Source organism: Balearica regulorum, chromosome 11 (genome assembly GCF_011004875.1).
Source record: "Balearica regulorum gibbericeps isolate bBalReg1 chromosome 11, bBalReg1.pri, whole genome shotgun sequence".
NCBI classification, from domain to species: Eukaryota; Metazoa; Chordata; class Aves; order Gruiformes; family Gruidae; genus Balearica; species Balearica regulorum.
This window is the reverse complement of record NC_046194.1, coordinates 779090-792382: the sequence shown is the minus strand read 5'-3', so window position 1 is coordinate 792382 and position 13293 is coordinate 779090. Positions and strand designations below refer to the sequence as shown.

General features: G+C 59.9%; 1 protein-coding gene across 2 annotated transcripts in view; it reads right to left on the bottom strand.

Moving 5' to 3' along the window:
* STARD8 (StAR related lipid transfer domain containing 8) overlaps window positions 1-13085 on the bottom strand; it is a 60602-nt gene extending 47517 nt beyond the window's left edge. Inside the window, exons 1-2 of one of the 2 annotated variants that reach the window (XM_075762968.1) lie at window positions 12795-13085; window positions 9317-9350 (exon numbers count right to left, since the gene is read on the bottom strand). In XM_075762968.1, coding sequence (XP_075619083.1) covers window positions 9317-9350; window positions 12795-12839 — 79 coding nt within the window. In that variant the 5' untranslated portion in view covers window positions 12840-13085. Of the gene's footprint in view, window positions 1-2707; window positions 2854-9316; window positions 9351-12794 lie in introns of those variants that run through there. The other variant, XM_075762967.1, reaches the window with a different exon arrangement.
* Between the last annotated feature and the right edge of the window lie 208 nt (window positions 13086-13293).

The following is a 13293-nucleotide window of genomic DNA, read 5'->3' as shown; positions in this document are numbered from 1 at the left end:
CATCCCCGACCCCCGCGAGCAGCAAACCCAGCGCGGGTCCCGCCGGGGTCTCGCCGCAGCGGCGCAGGCGCGTTGGTGCCCTTGCAGAGCACGCGGTTCCCCGTGGCAGCCACCTGCGCGGGGTCCCAGGGCATCACTCAGAAAGAAGGATGGCCACAAACCCGATTCGGCACCGTGCGTCCCGCTCAAGGCCCTAACGACGGCAAGGAGGACAGGAGCCGCCTGCTCCTCCCCTCCCGCCCACTCCAGCACCTTCCTGCAGCGCAGCTAACCCAGAGACCGCCTTTGCCACATCCACCTTGACCCCAGCTCACCCCCGCTGCATCCCTCCCGCGAGGGGTCAGACCCGACCGCGGCAGGCCGAGGAGGAGGAAGGTGAAGCACGTCCCGAGAGCCAGCCCCGGCCGCTCACAGGATGGTTTCTGGGGCCGTGGGGATGCTCCAGCGCCGGTCTCGGCACGGAGCCCCAGCACCAGCGCAAAGTGAGCAAGCTGGCTCCGGCTGAGAGGAGGAGGATGGCTTCAATATCGCTGTTTATGAAAGGAAAAGCAGTGGGAAGAAGTTAACTGGCACACACGAAATGGCAGATGGAGCCGGTGTCGCCAGCTGCACGAGCACGGCCGACAGGATTTCACCAATACTGAATTCCCCAGCTTCCAAGGGAGGAGGGCAAGAGGGAGGAAAAGAGAAACTCAGAGACATACGCACAACGGCATCATTCATGGGAGCTGATTTGGTGCAACAAGGGTCCTGTGTCTGGCCCAGAGCTCTAGGCAATTAAAACAGCAGCCACAGATCTCAGAGAAACAGCAGGAATTTATCTGAGGAATCCAGATTATGTGGCCACTGCTGAACCAGAGCAAAAAGCCTCCAGCTCCTGGAAGGTAAACACGTTGGCGAGCAATGAGAAGCAGCAACCAGCTCAATTACCCCAACTGTTCCTGCTTCGCCCACCCACGCCAGAGCCGCCTCCCGTTACATCGAGGGGGGATTACTGCTGCTGGCCCTCCCTCCACGCAAACATTACCACCGAGGGGACGGTGAAGAACCAGGTCCCCAAATCCACACCATGGACCTTGATGTAGCTGGCAGACCGAAGAGCAGCCTGGCAGAGGAGATGGTGTTGTGTTTGCAATCAGGGCGTCACAAGACAAGTGAAAAGAGACGAGATGCTGATTAATCTCTTGGAAATCTTACTGGCATGGCTGGCTCCTGGGAGCAACTGCGCACCCTCTGGGAGGCCCTCGGAGAGGATTTGCAGCTGTGCTCCCAGCTCTTGTGCGGATGGTTCCAGAACAACCTCCTGCCCCATTGGGCCGACAGCCCCTGGCCACAACTCACCCCAGCGTGCACCGAGGTGGGCAACGTCACTGGCACGGGGTCCAGCAGTGGGAGCTCTTTGGAGAACTCCAGTCTCCCCTCGCCTATGGCAAACTAAGCTGACCTCCCCATCCCTGAGGAAAAATCTGTGTCTACCCGGTGTGTTTTGGACTATTCCCAAAGAGATTAACAGCAGGAGGAACAAGTCTCCGACACAAGTCTCAGGGCAGGTAGAGATGTAAATATTCACTGAGCATCGCAGCTGACTGAGAAACCGAGCCAAAGCGGTTCCTCTTTCACACAACCCAAAATAAATTGCTTTCAAGATTGCTATCCGCACACCGTTATCACAGGCATCTTTAAAAGCCACATCAAACCAGTTTTAGTACTGGAGTTCCAAAGGAAGAAAAATTCTGTAGGCATTTTACCAGTCTTAATAAAAAGAAATTATCAAATACAAAATAATGCTCTTTTTTTTTTTTTTTTAAATGAAAAGTGTGGGGTTCTTTTCTCCTGACGGCCCCTCGGGCAGGTGATCTGCTTTACCAGTTGGCTCAGGACAGACACCACTTGGCTTTGGGACCCCCAGCTCCTCACCCACTTGGAGATGGGCTCGGAGTGAAGCCCCCCGCCCCGCTCCCAGCATCTTCATTCTCCCTCAGTGTTTTCAGTAGCAAAGAGAGAGACCGGGGGCTGCAGCAGCATTGGGACATCCCCGCTCTGTCACACCCTGAACACACAGACGTACAGTCCCTGGTACGAAGCCGGCAAACAGAGCAGGGTTAGTACCTGCAACGTTAAAGCGACAAGGCTGAAGGTTCTACCTTATACAACATCCTTGTGAGCCATTATAAACACATTAAACCTGTCCAGCACCGCAGTTTTCCTCGGGGACATCAGCAGACACGACCCGTCCCTCCTGCCACACCAGGAACGCCCGTATCGGCCCGCTCAGACACCACAGGCAGCAGAGACGCCAGGCCAGAACATCCCCAGATCGGCGCTGGTTTGGATCGAAAGGAAGGCAAAACCCCAGCCCCTCGCAGCCCACCATTTCAGGCCGCGCTCTGCCTTTTGCAGCCCACCCGCGCTGACTCCCACGCAGCCCACCTCCCACCGGCAGCCCCGTCTCAGCCCTTCCGTCGCTACCTGCGGCAAACGGCGTGTCCCCGCAGCCCCGGGCCGGGCTGACCCCCCCAGCAGACAGCAGGCTGAGATGCGGAGCGAGGAAGAGGAGGAAGAGGAGCCGGGGGAGCGCTGGGGCTGCTGTCCCTAAGGCAGCCCCGGGACTCTGCCGGGGCTCCCGCTGCCCGCCCAGCGCCCGAGCCGGGGCAGAGCTGGAGGGGACGGCAGCGCGACCCGGCCCCGGCCCCGGCCCGCCACTCACCTGCTCGGCCCCGCCGTCCCCACCCGCAGGGAGTCGCGGCGCGGCGGAGCCGCAGCCCCAGGGACCGCCCGGAGCCCCAGCGCGGCGGCGACCCGGCCCCGGCCCCGGCCCGGCGGCTGCCCATCGCTGCGCTCCGCGGCGGAAAGGGCGAGCGGCGGCTCCTCCCCCGCCGGCGGCCGGGATGCCCCGGGCCGGGGCCGGGCAGGGTCCGCACACCGTCCGCACACCGTAGCTTCGGGCCGGCGGGCAGAGGAAACGCCCGCTCCCTTTCCGCTTATTTCCTTCCCCCCCCCCGACGGAGACTCACAAGCGGTCTCTCCGGCGGAGGAAGCCGCTCGCCCCAGGGGAAGGCTCCCGCTCGCTCCGCGCCTCCCGGTCCTGCGCGGCGGCCGCTCTCCCTCTGCCGCCCCGGGGGACGCGTCCCGCAGCATCCCCTTTGCCGGCCCGGGGGGGCTGCCATCCCCACGACGCGCTGCTGCTGCCGCTGCCCCAGCTCGGCCCCTGCCAGCACCAGGCACCAGCGCCAGGTGTCACGGTCAATGTGATGATGATTCACGTGTCCCACATCTCATCTGCCTCCACCTAAAACTGAGTCAGCAACGGTGCGGGCCCACGCAGCATCAGCGTACCTGGGAATGCTCTCGCTGCCTGCCTCCGCTCCTGAGGGCCGGCTGGTATTCCAAGCACTGCGGACGTTTCAGGCAGGATTCAGCGTCTCTTCGTTAAGAAGAGAAGGAATTAACATGATCAGACTGGCCTGCAAACACCTCACACCTTTTTTTTTTTCCCATCTGACCTTTCACGCTTTGAAAAGAAAACCACATGAGTATTACAAAGCACCCACAAAAAGGCCGTGTTTGCTTGCACAGCCTGGTGCCTCCTCCATTTACAGCAAAGTTCTCTCCAGAAGCACAGACAGGTTATTTCAGACAGAGGAAACACTACCTTTCTTTGCATTTTTAATGCAGCTTACATGGCTTTCTGTCAGATTGCAACGCGTTTTCTCATTATAACTTCAGGGAAGTAACCGCACTCAAAACCTCCCTCTTGATCCTTTTGGCCTCATGCAAACTACCCAGAGGCTGCAAATACAAATGTACCGTCTTGCCCGCAGTTGCTTTCCAGTCTGTCTCAATCGCTCCTTGCTGCCATGGGAAAAACTTGGCGACATGCTGGGTGCAGGGTGGCCAAAGGGGCCTTTTCCCAGCTCATTCTCTGCACTTCCCAAGCGCCCTGCAGCCCCGCCGACACCAGGAAAAACCCTCTCTCTAACCAAGGCTCTTCCTTTCTGGCCTTCAAAGAAAATCACCCGGTTCGTGATAGGATCCTGCTGTTCAGAGGGGGGGAATCTGTATTTTGTTAGCTACAGGAAACAGAAAAACTTCCAGACCCTGAAATTAAAGCCCCGGAAGGACAGAGGAGATGAGCTGGGGGATGGGCATCAGCTACTGCAGCAGTCGCTGGGCTTCAGAGTTACAGAAATGTTTATAGGCAGAGGGGGAACAAGGACAAGAACTGGCCTCATTTCATGGGCTGGAGGGGCCTCTTGCCTCTGACAAATAGTTTCCCCGTGATCATTCATTGGAAAAACTGAAGTGTGGCCAAGTTGGTTTTGATTTTCTTTTGAAGAATTTTTTCTCATTTCATGTTTTCTGCCTGTTTCTCAGGAGCTAGTCACGGCGGCACGAGCGCTCAGCAGCCCGCCCGTCCCTCTGGGGGGGAGGAGAGGGGCGACTGATCCACCAGCCTTTGCATTTTTGTCTAAAGAGCAAAAAGGTGACACGAGAACAAACCAAAAGTGTTTAAAATTGCTGAAGGCCAAGATAGTAACAGGAGTCCTTTTCACGCCCCTATCACTGCCACGGTGGTTCCCGTTAATTAACCAAGGATGTAATTACATGCACGGCCATGGATTTACGCGGGAGCTGCCTTTCCTGCAGGCACTTCTCCCCGGGGCTGCAGAGAAGCAGCAGCACGAAGCGGCGGCTGGGTGTTACAGAGGCAGCGCCGGGGATGGGCAGCGCCTGGCACAGCACCGAGACGGGCGTTTTATGGAAGCGGGCAAAAGGCACGTACCCGTGAACATCCCCGGGCAGCGACCCGCGGGGGCCACGCAGGAGGAAACTCGGAGCTTGCGACCCTGGCTCTGCCCAGAGGCTTTAGCACCAGCCTGCCTTCTAGGGGAAATTAAACCAATATGGGTAAATACATATCAAAGAGCTCGGCGGCTCAAAAATAACCTCAGGGGTTCACTGAGGAGGCTGAAAAGGAAACGCTGGAGCTTGTGCCTCAAGCCTGAGGAGATGCTGTCCCCAGCTCCCGAGAAACCATCTGATGGAAAGAAGCATAAACTGCTTGCTTGCTCTGAAGCTGCCCTGGCAGGGTGATTTTTAGCATATAAAGTCTTGTTTAGGAATTATCTTTTTACTTTTTTTAAAAAACTTTTTTACTACATAGAGCTAATCAGAAAGCATTTTACACTAGCCAGGCAGGGGATCGATTCCCAGCAATAGGACAGTGCCCAGGAGTAAGGCCACAGAGGCTGCAACAGAAGGAAAATGAGAATATTTGAGAAACAATTCCTCTTCCTTCACGAAAAGTAACCAAGAGAGCGGCAGAGCCCGTCCGAGCGCGGGTCGGGTACCGCTGCTCCCAGCCCCGCACCAGCAGGGCTCTGGGTCGGGGGCTGCCACCCGCCCGGGCTCCGGGGAGGGACCCGACGTTACTTTGGGACCCCGTCAGCGTTTCAGCGTGATTCACCAGCCGAGCTCGAGGCTGACCGTGTGGGTGGGCAGGGAAGAGGAAGGCGCAAGGCAGGCTCCTTTCCATCACATGTCACACCAAACCCACTAATAATCACATTCTGTTCAGCTTTTCTACTTCCCACCTCTGCGATCAGGATCCAGACCCATGACCACATTTTCTACCGCGCATCAGGCAGCGATTTCTCAGGGGGTTTCAGAAGTCCCCAGAAAGGGGTCCCTGCAGCCACATCCAGCAGCCCACCCCAAGCCTTCAAGCCGCGAGTCTCCTCCAGTCTCCTCCCTTGCATCGATGCTGCAGCCAGAGCGCGGCCCCGGGGCCGAGGGCAGCGATGCTGGTCCTTGCACGCCCGCGTGCCCCGGCGCGGCCGCGCACCCTCGCAGCAGCCACCCTGCCAGCCCCCTGGTCTCTCTTTCAACCCCTTCAGACAATGACAGAAAACCAGAACCTAATCCCCATCTTGTCCCCCAAAAAACAGGGTACTGAACATGCGGGGACACGCCAGGCGAGGAACGAAGGGCTCGTGCTCAGGCTAAAAACCACCAGAACCAGCGCAGGAGATTTTCATGTAAAGAGAGAAGAATAACTCAGCTGTGACAACATATCAACAACAGCTAAATTTAGCGGGTTATTTTTGGAGATCCAGATGCTGGGTAAATACAACCTTATTATTTCACGCAGGGGCAAAAGTTCAGCAGAGTCCCTCGTGCTGCTTTCCTCTATTATTTCACCACATCCAGCCGCAGAAGCCCACTTTTGAAATACTGTAATATCATCGTTGCCTGGCTGCACTGAAGGAAGCCGTGAGCTCAGTCCTGTCCCTCGGCAGTCAGAGGAGGCCACTGCTTAATGACATTTGCAGAGCGTTCTGCCCATCCTACTTTTGGAGCATCCGATGCTGCTGTCGGCAGGAATTTATTCGGAGGATGCAGTTTTTGCGTGCACGGCCGGTGCACGAGCCTTTCCTTTCTGCTTTGTCCAGAACAATACATGGGAAGTGAATGTCAGGAAGCGGAGGGTTAGGAAATCCATGGAAATCCATGGAAACCCGGCCCCAGCTGGGACTGCTCCGGCGGGACCGCGGGCCGCCAGCGGGCACCGCGTCCCCCCCGGCCTGGGGGTGCCCGCAGGAGGGGACCCACACGGCGCTGCGAGGTGGGGTCCTGCCGCCGGGCAGGGGCGGTGGGACGGCGGGGACACAGCACTACCGGCTGACACCACAGCAAAGCAGAGCTCACCGCAGGGTCGGGGAGAGGGCTCTTCCTCCGGGTAGCACACTGCACAGTTTGGCCTGTTTTGTCTTAAAAATCAAAGTTCTGGGGTTTTTTTCCTTGAATTAAATTGTCTGAGAGAGAGGCCGGGACCCTGCCCGTGGAGGCGGGTTGCTGGCGATGACTGTTCACCAGCTTCCTCAGCACTCGCTGCCGGCACCGGCGATGCCCCGCTGTGCCGAGTCCCCGTGTGCTCCTCCCGACACGTTACCTCCGAGAGGGCAGATGAAATCCAAGTTGTTTTGCACTGTTACCGCTGAGGGAGCTGAGCATACCCAGCTATTGTAAACTGTGGGAAGCGGCCGTGGCAGCACAGCCCCAGCTCCCGGCTGCTCCCAGGTCTCTTGGCACCCACTCCAAAGGGATAAAAAAATCGTCAGGGAGGTGAACGGTGTCTCCTGGACCCATCATCTGATTGTTTCCTTAAGTGATCCCCATGTGTCAGAGCACCTTCCAGGGATGGTCAGCTAAGGGGACAGCAAGCAACTGCCCGAGCCTCTTCTCTGAGCTTTGAGAACCCCAGCAGAGGTACGAACCGACGGCGGGCTTGCTCCAAGTCCAGCGTCATTCACTTGAAAGGGAGAGCTTCAGCCCCGCTCCACCGGGCATCACGCTGCTGCGATTGCAGCGATGCCGAGGACCCCGCTACAGCTCCAGTCGCTGCGTCGAATCGCAGGTGCCCACGTACGTGAGGGCTCCCGCTCCTCCTGCCCTCGGACCCCTACGCAAGCGCGATGCTGTGGCAGCCGAGCATCCCTCCAGCAGCGCAGAGCTCGTCAGGCTGGGACATGGACGCATGGCCAGGAGGGTGCGGGCTGCGATCCTGGTCAACGTAGCTGGGCCTTTACCAGGAGAGACTTGGATTTGCCAGGAAGTTTTAACCAAGGGGAAAAAAACCCTATAAACATACTTCCCCCCCACCCAAATCCTAGCCACAGATGCGATCTGCTGGAGTCTTCCCTGCCCCTCCCCTCGCACAGGGCTCTTTAACCCTTTTTAACAAGCTCTTGATATCCGTGTTGCTAATCTCTCCATGAAAGGGCGAGAGAGACCACCCAGGATTACCCCTGGAGCTCCCTTCACAAAGCACCTTTTGTCGCCTGGAGCTTTCCCGTGCTCCCAGGCCGGGCTCAGCGCTCACCTAACCTGGATGAAGAACCCCGGGTCATTGCCCTCCGGTCCGGGGAAGTGCTCGGACATCCCCGGGTGCATCCCGCGGGTCCCTGCAGGGCGGCATTTCCCTTCTCACAGCGCTGGAGGCTGCGGCCAACAGAACGGGCAGCACCGCTCCTCCCTGCCAAGAGCCGTCATCTGGGGGGACCTGTCCGGGGGTCTGCGCGGCCGCAGAGGAGCTCACGGGGCAGAGGAGGGGCTCCAGGGGCTCCAGGGTCCCTCCGCTTCCAGGGCTGCTGAGAGCGAGTGACCACAAACTGACCAGGTTTGCTGCTGGACGTGCCGCTCACAGAGAGCCTCCATTACACCAACCAGTGAAATTATAAAACGCAGGACCTCTACCCATCTTGCCCCTGAGCTGGGCCGCGCTTGGCAGCGGGGCTGCTTCTCCAGGGTGGAACACGAGGACAAAGCGAGATCCGGAGCATTTCTTCGCAGCCGGCGAAGCGGCAGCCAGGACCGGCAACGCCGTTTCAGACAGGTTTGGCAGCGGGGCCCTGCGGCGTTCTTAGACCGAGCAGCTGGTTGTGCCCCGTCCGGGAGCCCACAAGCCCTGTCCCCAGCCCCACAGGCACACACCTCCTCCTCCTCCAGACCACCAGCCTCCGGCCTCCCCGGCACCCACGAGCCCCCGCAGCAGGGTGGCCCCGACCCCCAGCCTCTCCCCGCGCCCTTCCAGGGGGACGGTTGGGGCAGAAGCAGCCCACGGACACGTGCACAATAACCACAGATCAGCCGGGAGCTGCACCGCGATTCCCTCCTGCCCAGCTTTCCCCAGCGAGACATCTCAATCACGCAAAGCTGCGGGGGCTCCAAGCCGGGGGAGACCCTCCTTCCTACGGCACGGCAGTTTCAACGCCCTGGAGCCCCTAATGAGCTTATCTCTGGAGCACAAAGTTGCTCACCACAAAGAAGAGAGGAACTGAAAAGGAACCAGGTGGGAGCAGAGCCGCTGCCGGGCTGTGCTGTGCTGGTGGAACGGCTCACCGTGTCGGCACAGCTACGGCAGCGCGCGCACACCGGCGAGGGGGCTCACGCCTCTCTGCAGGACTGCTCCGCACACACAGGGGCCGGGATTTCACACTGCTGACTGGTGATCACTGCGACGTACGGCCAAGCCGCGTTCGCAGCCAGGGTGGGGAAAGGATGGGGTGAAGGAGGGGCTGGGCACATCTTGGGGGGTCCCTCCTGCACTGCTGGGGCTCGGCGGGTGCCCTGGCTGGCACTGCCTCACACTGGTTGCCATTGATACCCCTTTGAAAAATAACAGTTTTGGGGGAAAATCACACTGGTGGCAGAAGAAACCAGAAGCCCAGCAAGGGGACGGTCCTTCTCTTCTCATAACCTCTGCCCGCCCCGCAGCGAGGGCATTCCTGCCCCAAAACACATTGTCGCAGCTTACCTGCATCTTTTTTATCTTCTAGCAATGTGAAACACTGTGAAAAGAAAGAAAAAAGAACAGAAATCATTTTGTTATCTTTTTGATTTGCACATTCATGGTCTCCTACCACTCGCAGGTGGGCTGGGTCCCCACTCCAGCCGCCCCTCTGCCAGGAGAGGAGCTGGGACCAGCAGTGCGGCTCTGAGGACAAGCAGAGCTCTAGCAAAGGCTTGTCCCAAGGGCATCAGCCCCCCCCCGACTTTAAAACATCGGTGCCAAACATGGCCCAGAGCACTGGGCAAACGTGGTGTGCCCAGCACGTGCCCACCCCCGCGGCTCCCTGCCTGCTGGAAGCCATCGGAGAAGGAGCAGCAGCCGGGACCGGGGGCTCTGCATCCCCGGGGCAGGAGAGGGAGCCGGGGACAGAGGGACCTTTCTGCCCGAGAGCTTGAAAAGGATGCTGCAAAATCAGCAGAGGGAGGACAGGTGGGCGGGCAAGGGCTGTCAGACCCACAGCAGAGCATCAAAACGGAGGTTGGGAGGAGGCGGTCTGTCCCTCCAAGCGTGCAGAGCACGGGAGCACGGTGCTCTGCTCTGCACCGCAGGTGACACCCGCGAGCCACCCGCACACCCCGTGCCGTGCATCACACCCGGGTCCGCTCCCGTGCTGGAGCTGGGTCTGGCGCTGGGGAAGCCTCGGTGGGGCAGACCCTCGCTCCAGAGGAGGAAGCACCAGGCTGGGGTCCCCCCCAAAACACATCCCTCAGTACTTGTACGGCTGCACAGATGGCAGCGGAGACGTCCACCCTCTAATCGCGTTAGCAGGTCTGGGAGCAGAGTGTACGATGGTGCCGGCAGGCACGGAAAGCCAACAATCAGGGAAGGGAAAAAAAATAAAAGCTGAAAGCAGGCTGGGCTCTCGCTCCCCGGGCCTCTCCACGAGTGCAGCACCCGGGGTGGGGAAGGGGCCACCAGCACCACGCACAGGGGCTGCCCCTCGCCCGGGGCTGGACTTCTGCGGGACAAAGCCAAGGGAAACGGGATTTACAGACGGCAGAGCCTTGCCAGCACGCAGGAGACAACAGCGATTTGCAGGGAGGTGGAGGAGCAGGAGGGTGCCGGTGCTGCGCAGATCCCCAGGCGAGCACAGAGCCCAGGACCCGGCCCGGGCCCCTCTCCGGGTGCAGGCGAGCCCCCTCCAGCGCAGCCCCAGCCCCGCCGAGCGGGGCCAGAGGTGCCGGCAGGGATCGCTGCAGGAATGCAGCGTGCTGCTGAGCCGGCCTTTCCCACGGGCCCCCCGGGACCCCTCTTCCTGCCGGGGCAGCGGGGCTGGGGATGACCCAGGGGGTGATGGGCTTAACCATCTCCCCGCTGCAGGGCTGCTTGCGGCAGCGCCTGCCCGAGAGGTGCCCGTCAGCAGCGCCGGGGTTATCGCTGCAACCCCACAGCATGCCTCTGTTTGCAGGGGGGACGTCACCGGGGTCCCCCGGCATTGCTGAATCTGTTCCCGCTGCAGAGAAGGGCAGGGAGCCGCCACTCCTGTGTGTGCTGGCTCCGTCCTCCTCAGGGACAGCCTGCACCGGTGCTGAGCCCCGATCTGGCAGCGTGTGGGCAACCGGAGAGCATCAGAGCCGAAAATATTTGGACAGGGAGATGCTCACCAGGACCCCTATCATGTCTGTTATCACAAGCTCTGCAAACATCAGCCTTGCAGCCGGCACATGCGGTAGATGCTCACGGAGTGGGGCAAGGTCTACCGGGCGATGAGGTGGGGCTGCGCTCCTGGGCCATAGCAAGGGCGGGGAAAGCCGGTCCTCGTGCCAAGGCAACTTTGGGGACCCTCCTCTTCCCCACCACCGGGTCCTGGCCCTAACACCGTCTTTTTCCCCACAGCCGCAGCTCCGCCTCATTTAACCTGGAAAGCTTTAATCCCACAGAGCGAGCCCTGCACGTTTCTCCCTCTTCAAGAAATTCCCCCGCTGTTCGGAGCAGCTGAGCAACGCGGGCACGGGGAGGAAAGCGGGACACCGGGCTGCCGCAGAAGCCTCAGCCCCGCGCGAGGCCATCGGTGCTCGCCGATGGAAATCACCGCTTTGCTCACACCTGCTGAAACAGATTTTCTTTCTCCCCACGGCAGGTAGCTGGAGGTGGGAGCCAAGGAACTCTCACCCCTGTTCTCCAGCACTTGTTCTCCTCGGGCAGAGCCCATCCCTTCTGAGCATGAAGCCCAGGTTTCTCCTGGCAAACATCTTCTGGAGCCTCCCATTGCCTGGAGCTTCCCTTCTCACAGGCCCTGGCCTTGACACCTCCGTGCCCGGGGGTGACGGTGGGGGGGGAAGATCCCCAGAATCGAAGGACAAATTTACTGCCAGACCCGGGAATGACTTCTGCCCACGCTCAGCCCCCACGCCGCCCCAGGAGCGGTCTCCGTCTCCGCGCCACCACGGGCACGATGGCAACGACAACACGCGGCTCCCAGGGACGAGGAGGGTTAACAATGACGCGCTAAGCTCTCTGGAGACAGCAGGGACAAGACAGCTACTAATATTATTAATGAATTTCACAAATGTCATTTTTAGACTCCACTATTTTAAGCTTTGCATTGAACCCCCTGGGGAACAGCGTGCATTCCACATCCATTGCACCACGGCAGATCCACTCGCTTGACACAGCCCGGTGTACAGCGCCGGCTGGAAAGGGATTTTACTGCTTTTTCCAACCCGAAGCTCCTGAAACCCATACTAACAATACCTCCAAAATCTACCCGGCACACCTACCACCGCACTGCACAGGCTGCGATACAATAAACCGAACACAACAAACAGGGGCAGTCAGAGAGAGAGTTGCGCATTATTAAGGCGGCAGATGAGGAATTAAACCCAAATGAAAAATACCAGATGCCACGAGAGCCACTGCTGCAGGAAATTAAAAACTCGGGGCCCCTGCTCTCGCTATTCCTTTGTCATCCCGCTCGCAGCCACCCCGTCCCTCCAGGTCAGCAAGGCCAGACGCGACCCGAGCCCGCAGGCGAGCCCCGGTTTGCAGGGGTGCCCCAGCCCCCCCCGCGCCGTGCACGGCAGCACCCGGCTCGGCGTGTGCAGACCACGCTGGGGGTGGCAGCACACACGCACGCACACACAGCGCCCATCAATGACCGCATTATAACCACCGGTGCTGCATCCACACATGCACGCCGCTGCGTTCGGCCGGCGCAGCACCCTGCCTGCCCGCGGGGCTGCTGGCTCCGGGACACGGGGAACACGGGTGACAGGCGAGCACAGGGCACGCTGACCAACACATCTGCGTACGGCCCATCCAAAATTAACCTTTCACGTGCGCGTGGGGCGCGGGCATGACATCCCTCTGGAGCAGAGGTCAGGCACCGTTCGCAAGCCCCAGCCCCGCTAGAGACGCCTCCCCCACCGGCCCTCCCGGCGGCTTCTCCTGGAATTAGGAGGGTGTCAGAAAGATGGACACCATTAAATAGACAGTTCCTTACCTTGGCTCTTTTGAAGCAAGCCCAGAAAAAATCCAGCAATGGCATGATGGGCCGGGCGGGGGGGCAGGCACAGAGCCCCCCTAGACCGCGGCGCTGCCCCTGGCCCCGGGGAGAGCCCACCCCAGCACCCCCATGGCTGCTGCCTGCGGCACAGCGCTGGGCAGAGCCCCAGTGCGGGCAGGAGCTCGGCGCAGGCAGGCAGGCAGGGAGGGAGGGAGGAGGCAGCACTGCCTGCGGAGGCGGGCCAGCGATTCAAACCCTGCACCGTTATTCAGTTGGTTGCGAACAGGCTTGGATGGCGATTGAAATTCCCTGAAGAGTGCGAGTTTTAAACAGCTCCAGGCTTTCCTTCCTGCCTCGAATGCACGGAGCAGCGCTCTGTTCCCAGGCAGCGGGAGGGAGAAGAAACACCCCCAGGGCAGACAAAATGGGAGTTGCGCTGTCAAAGGCACATGTAGGACATTGGAAACCCAAACCCCAGACGGTTTAGGTTTTCACT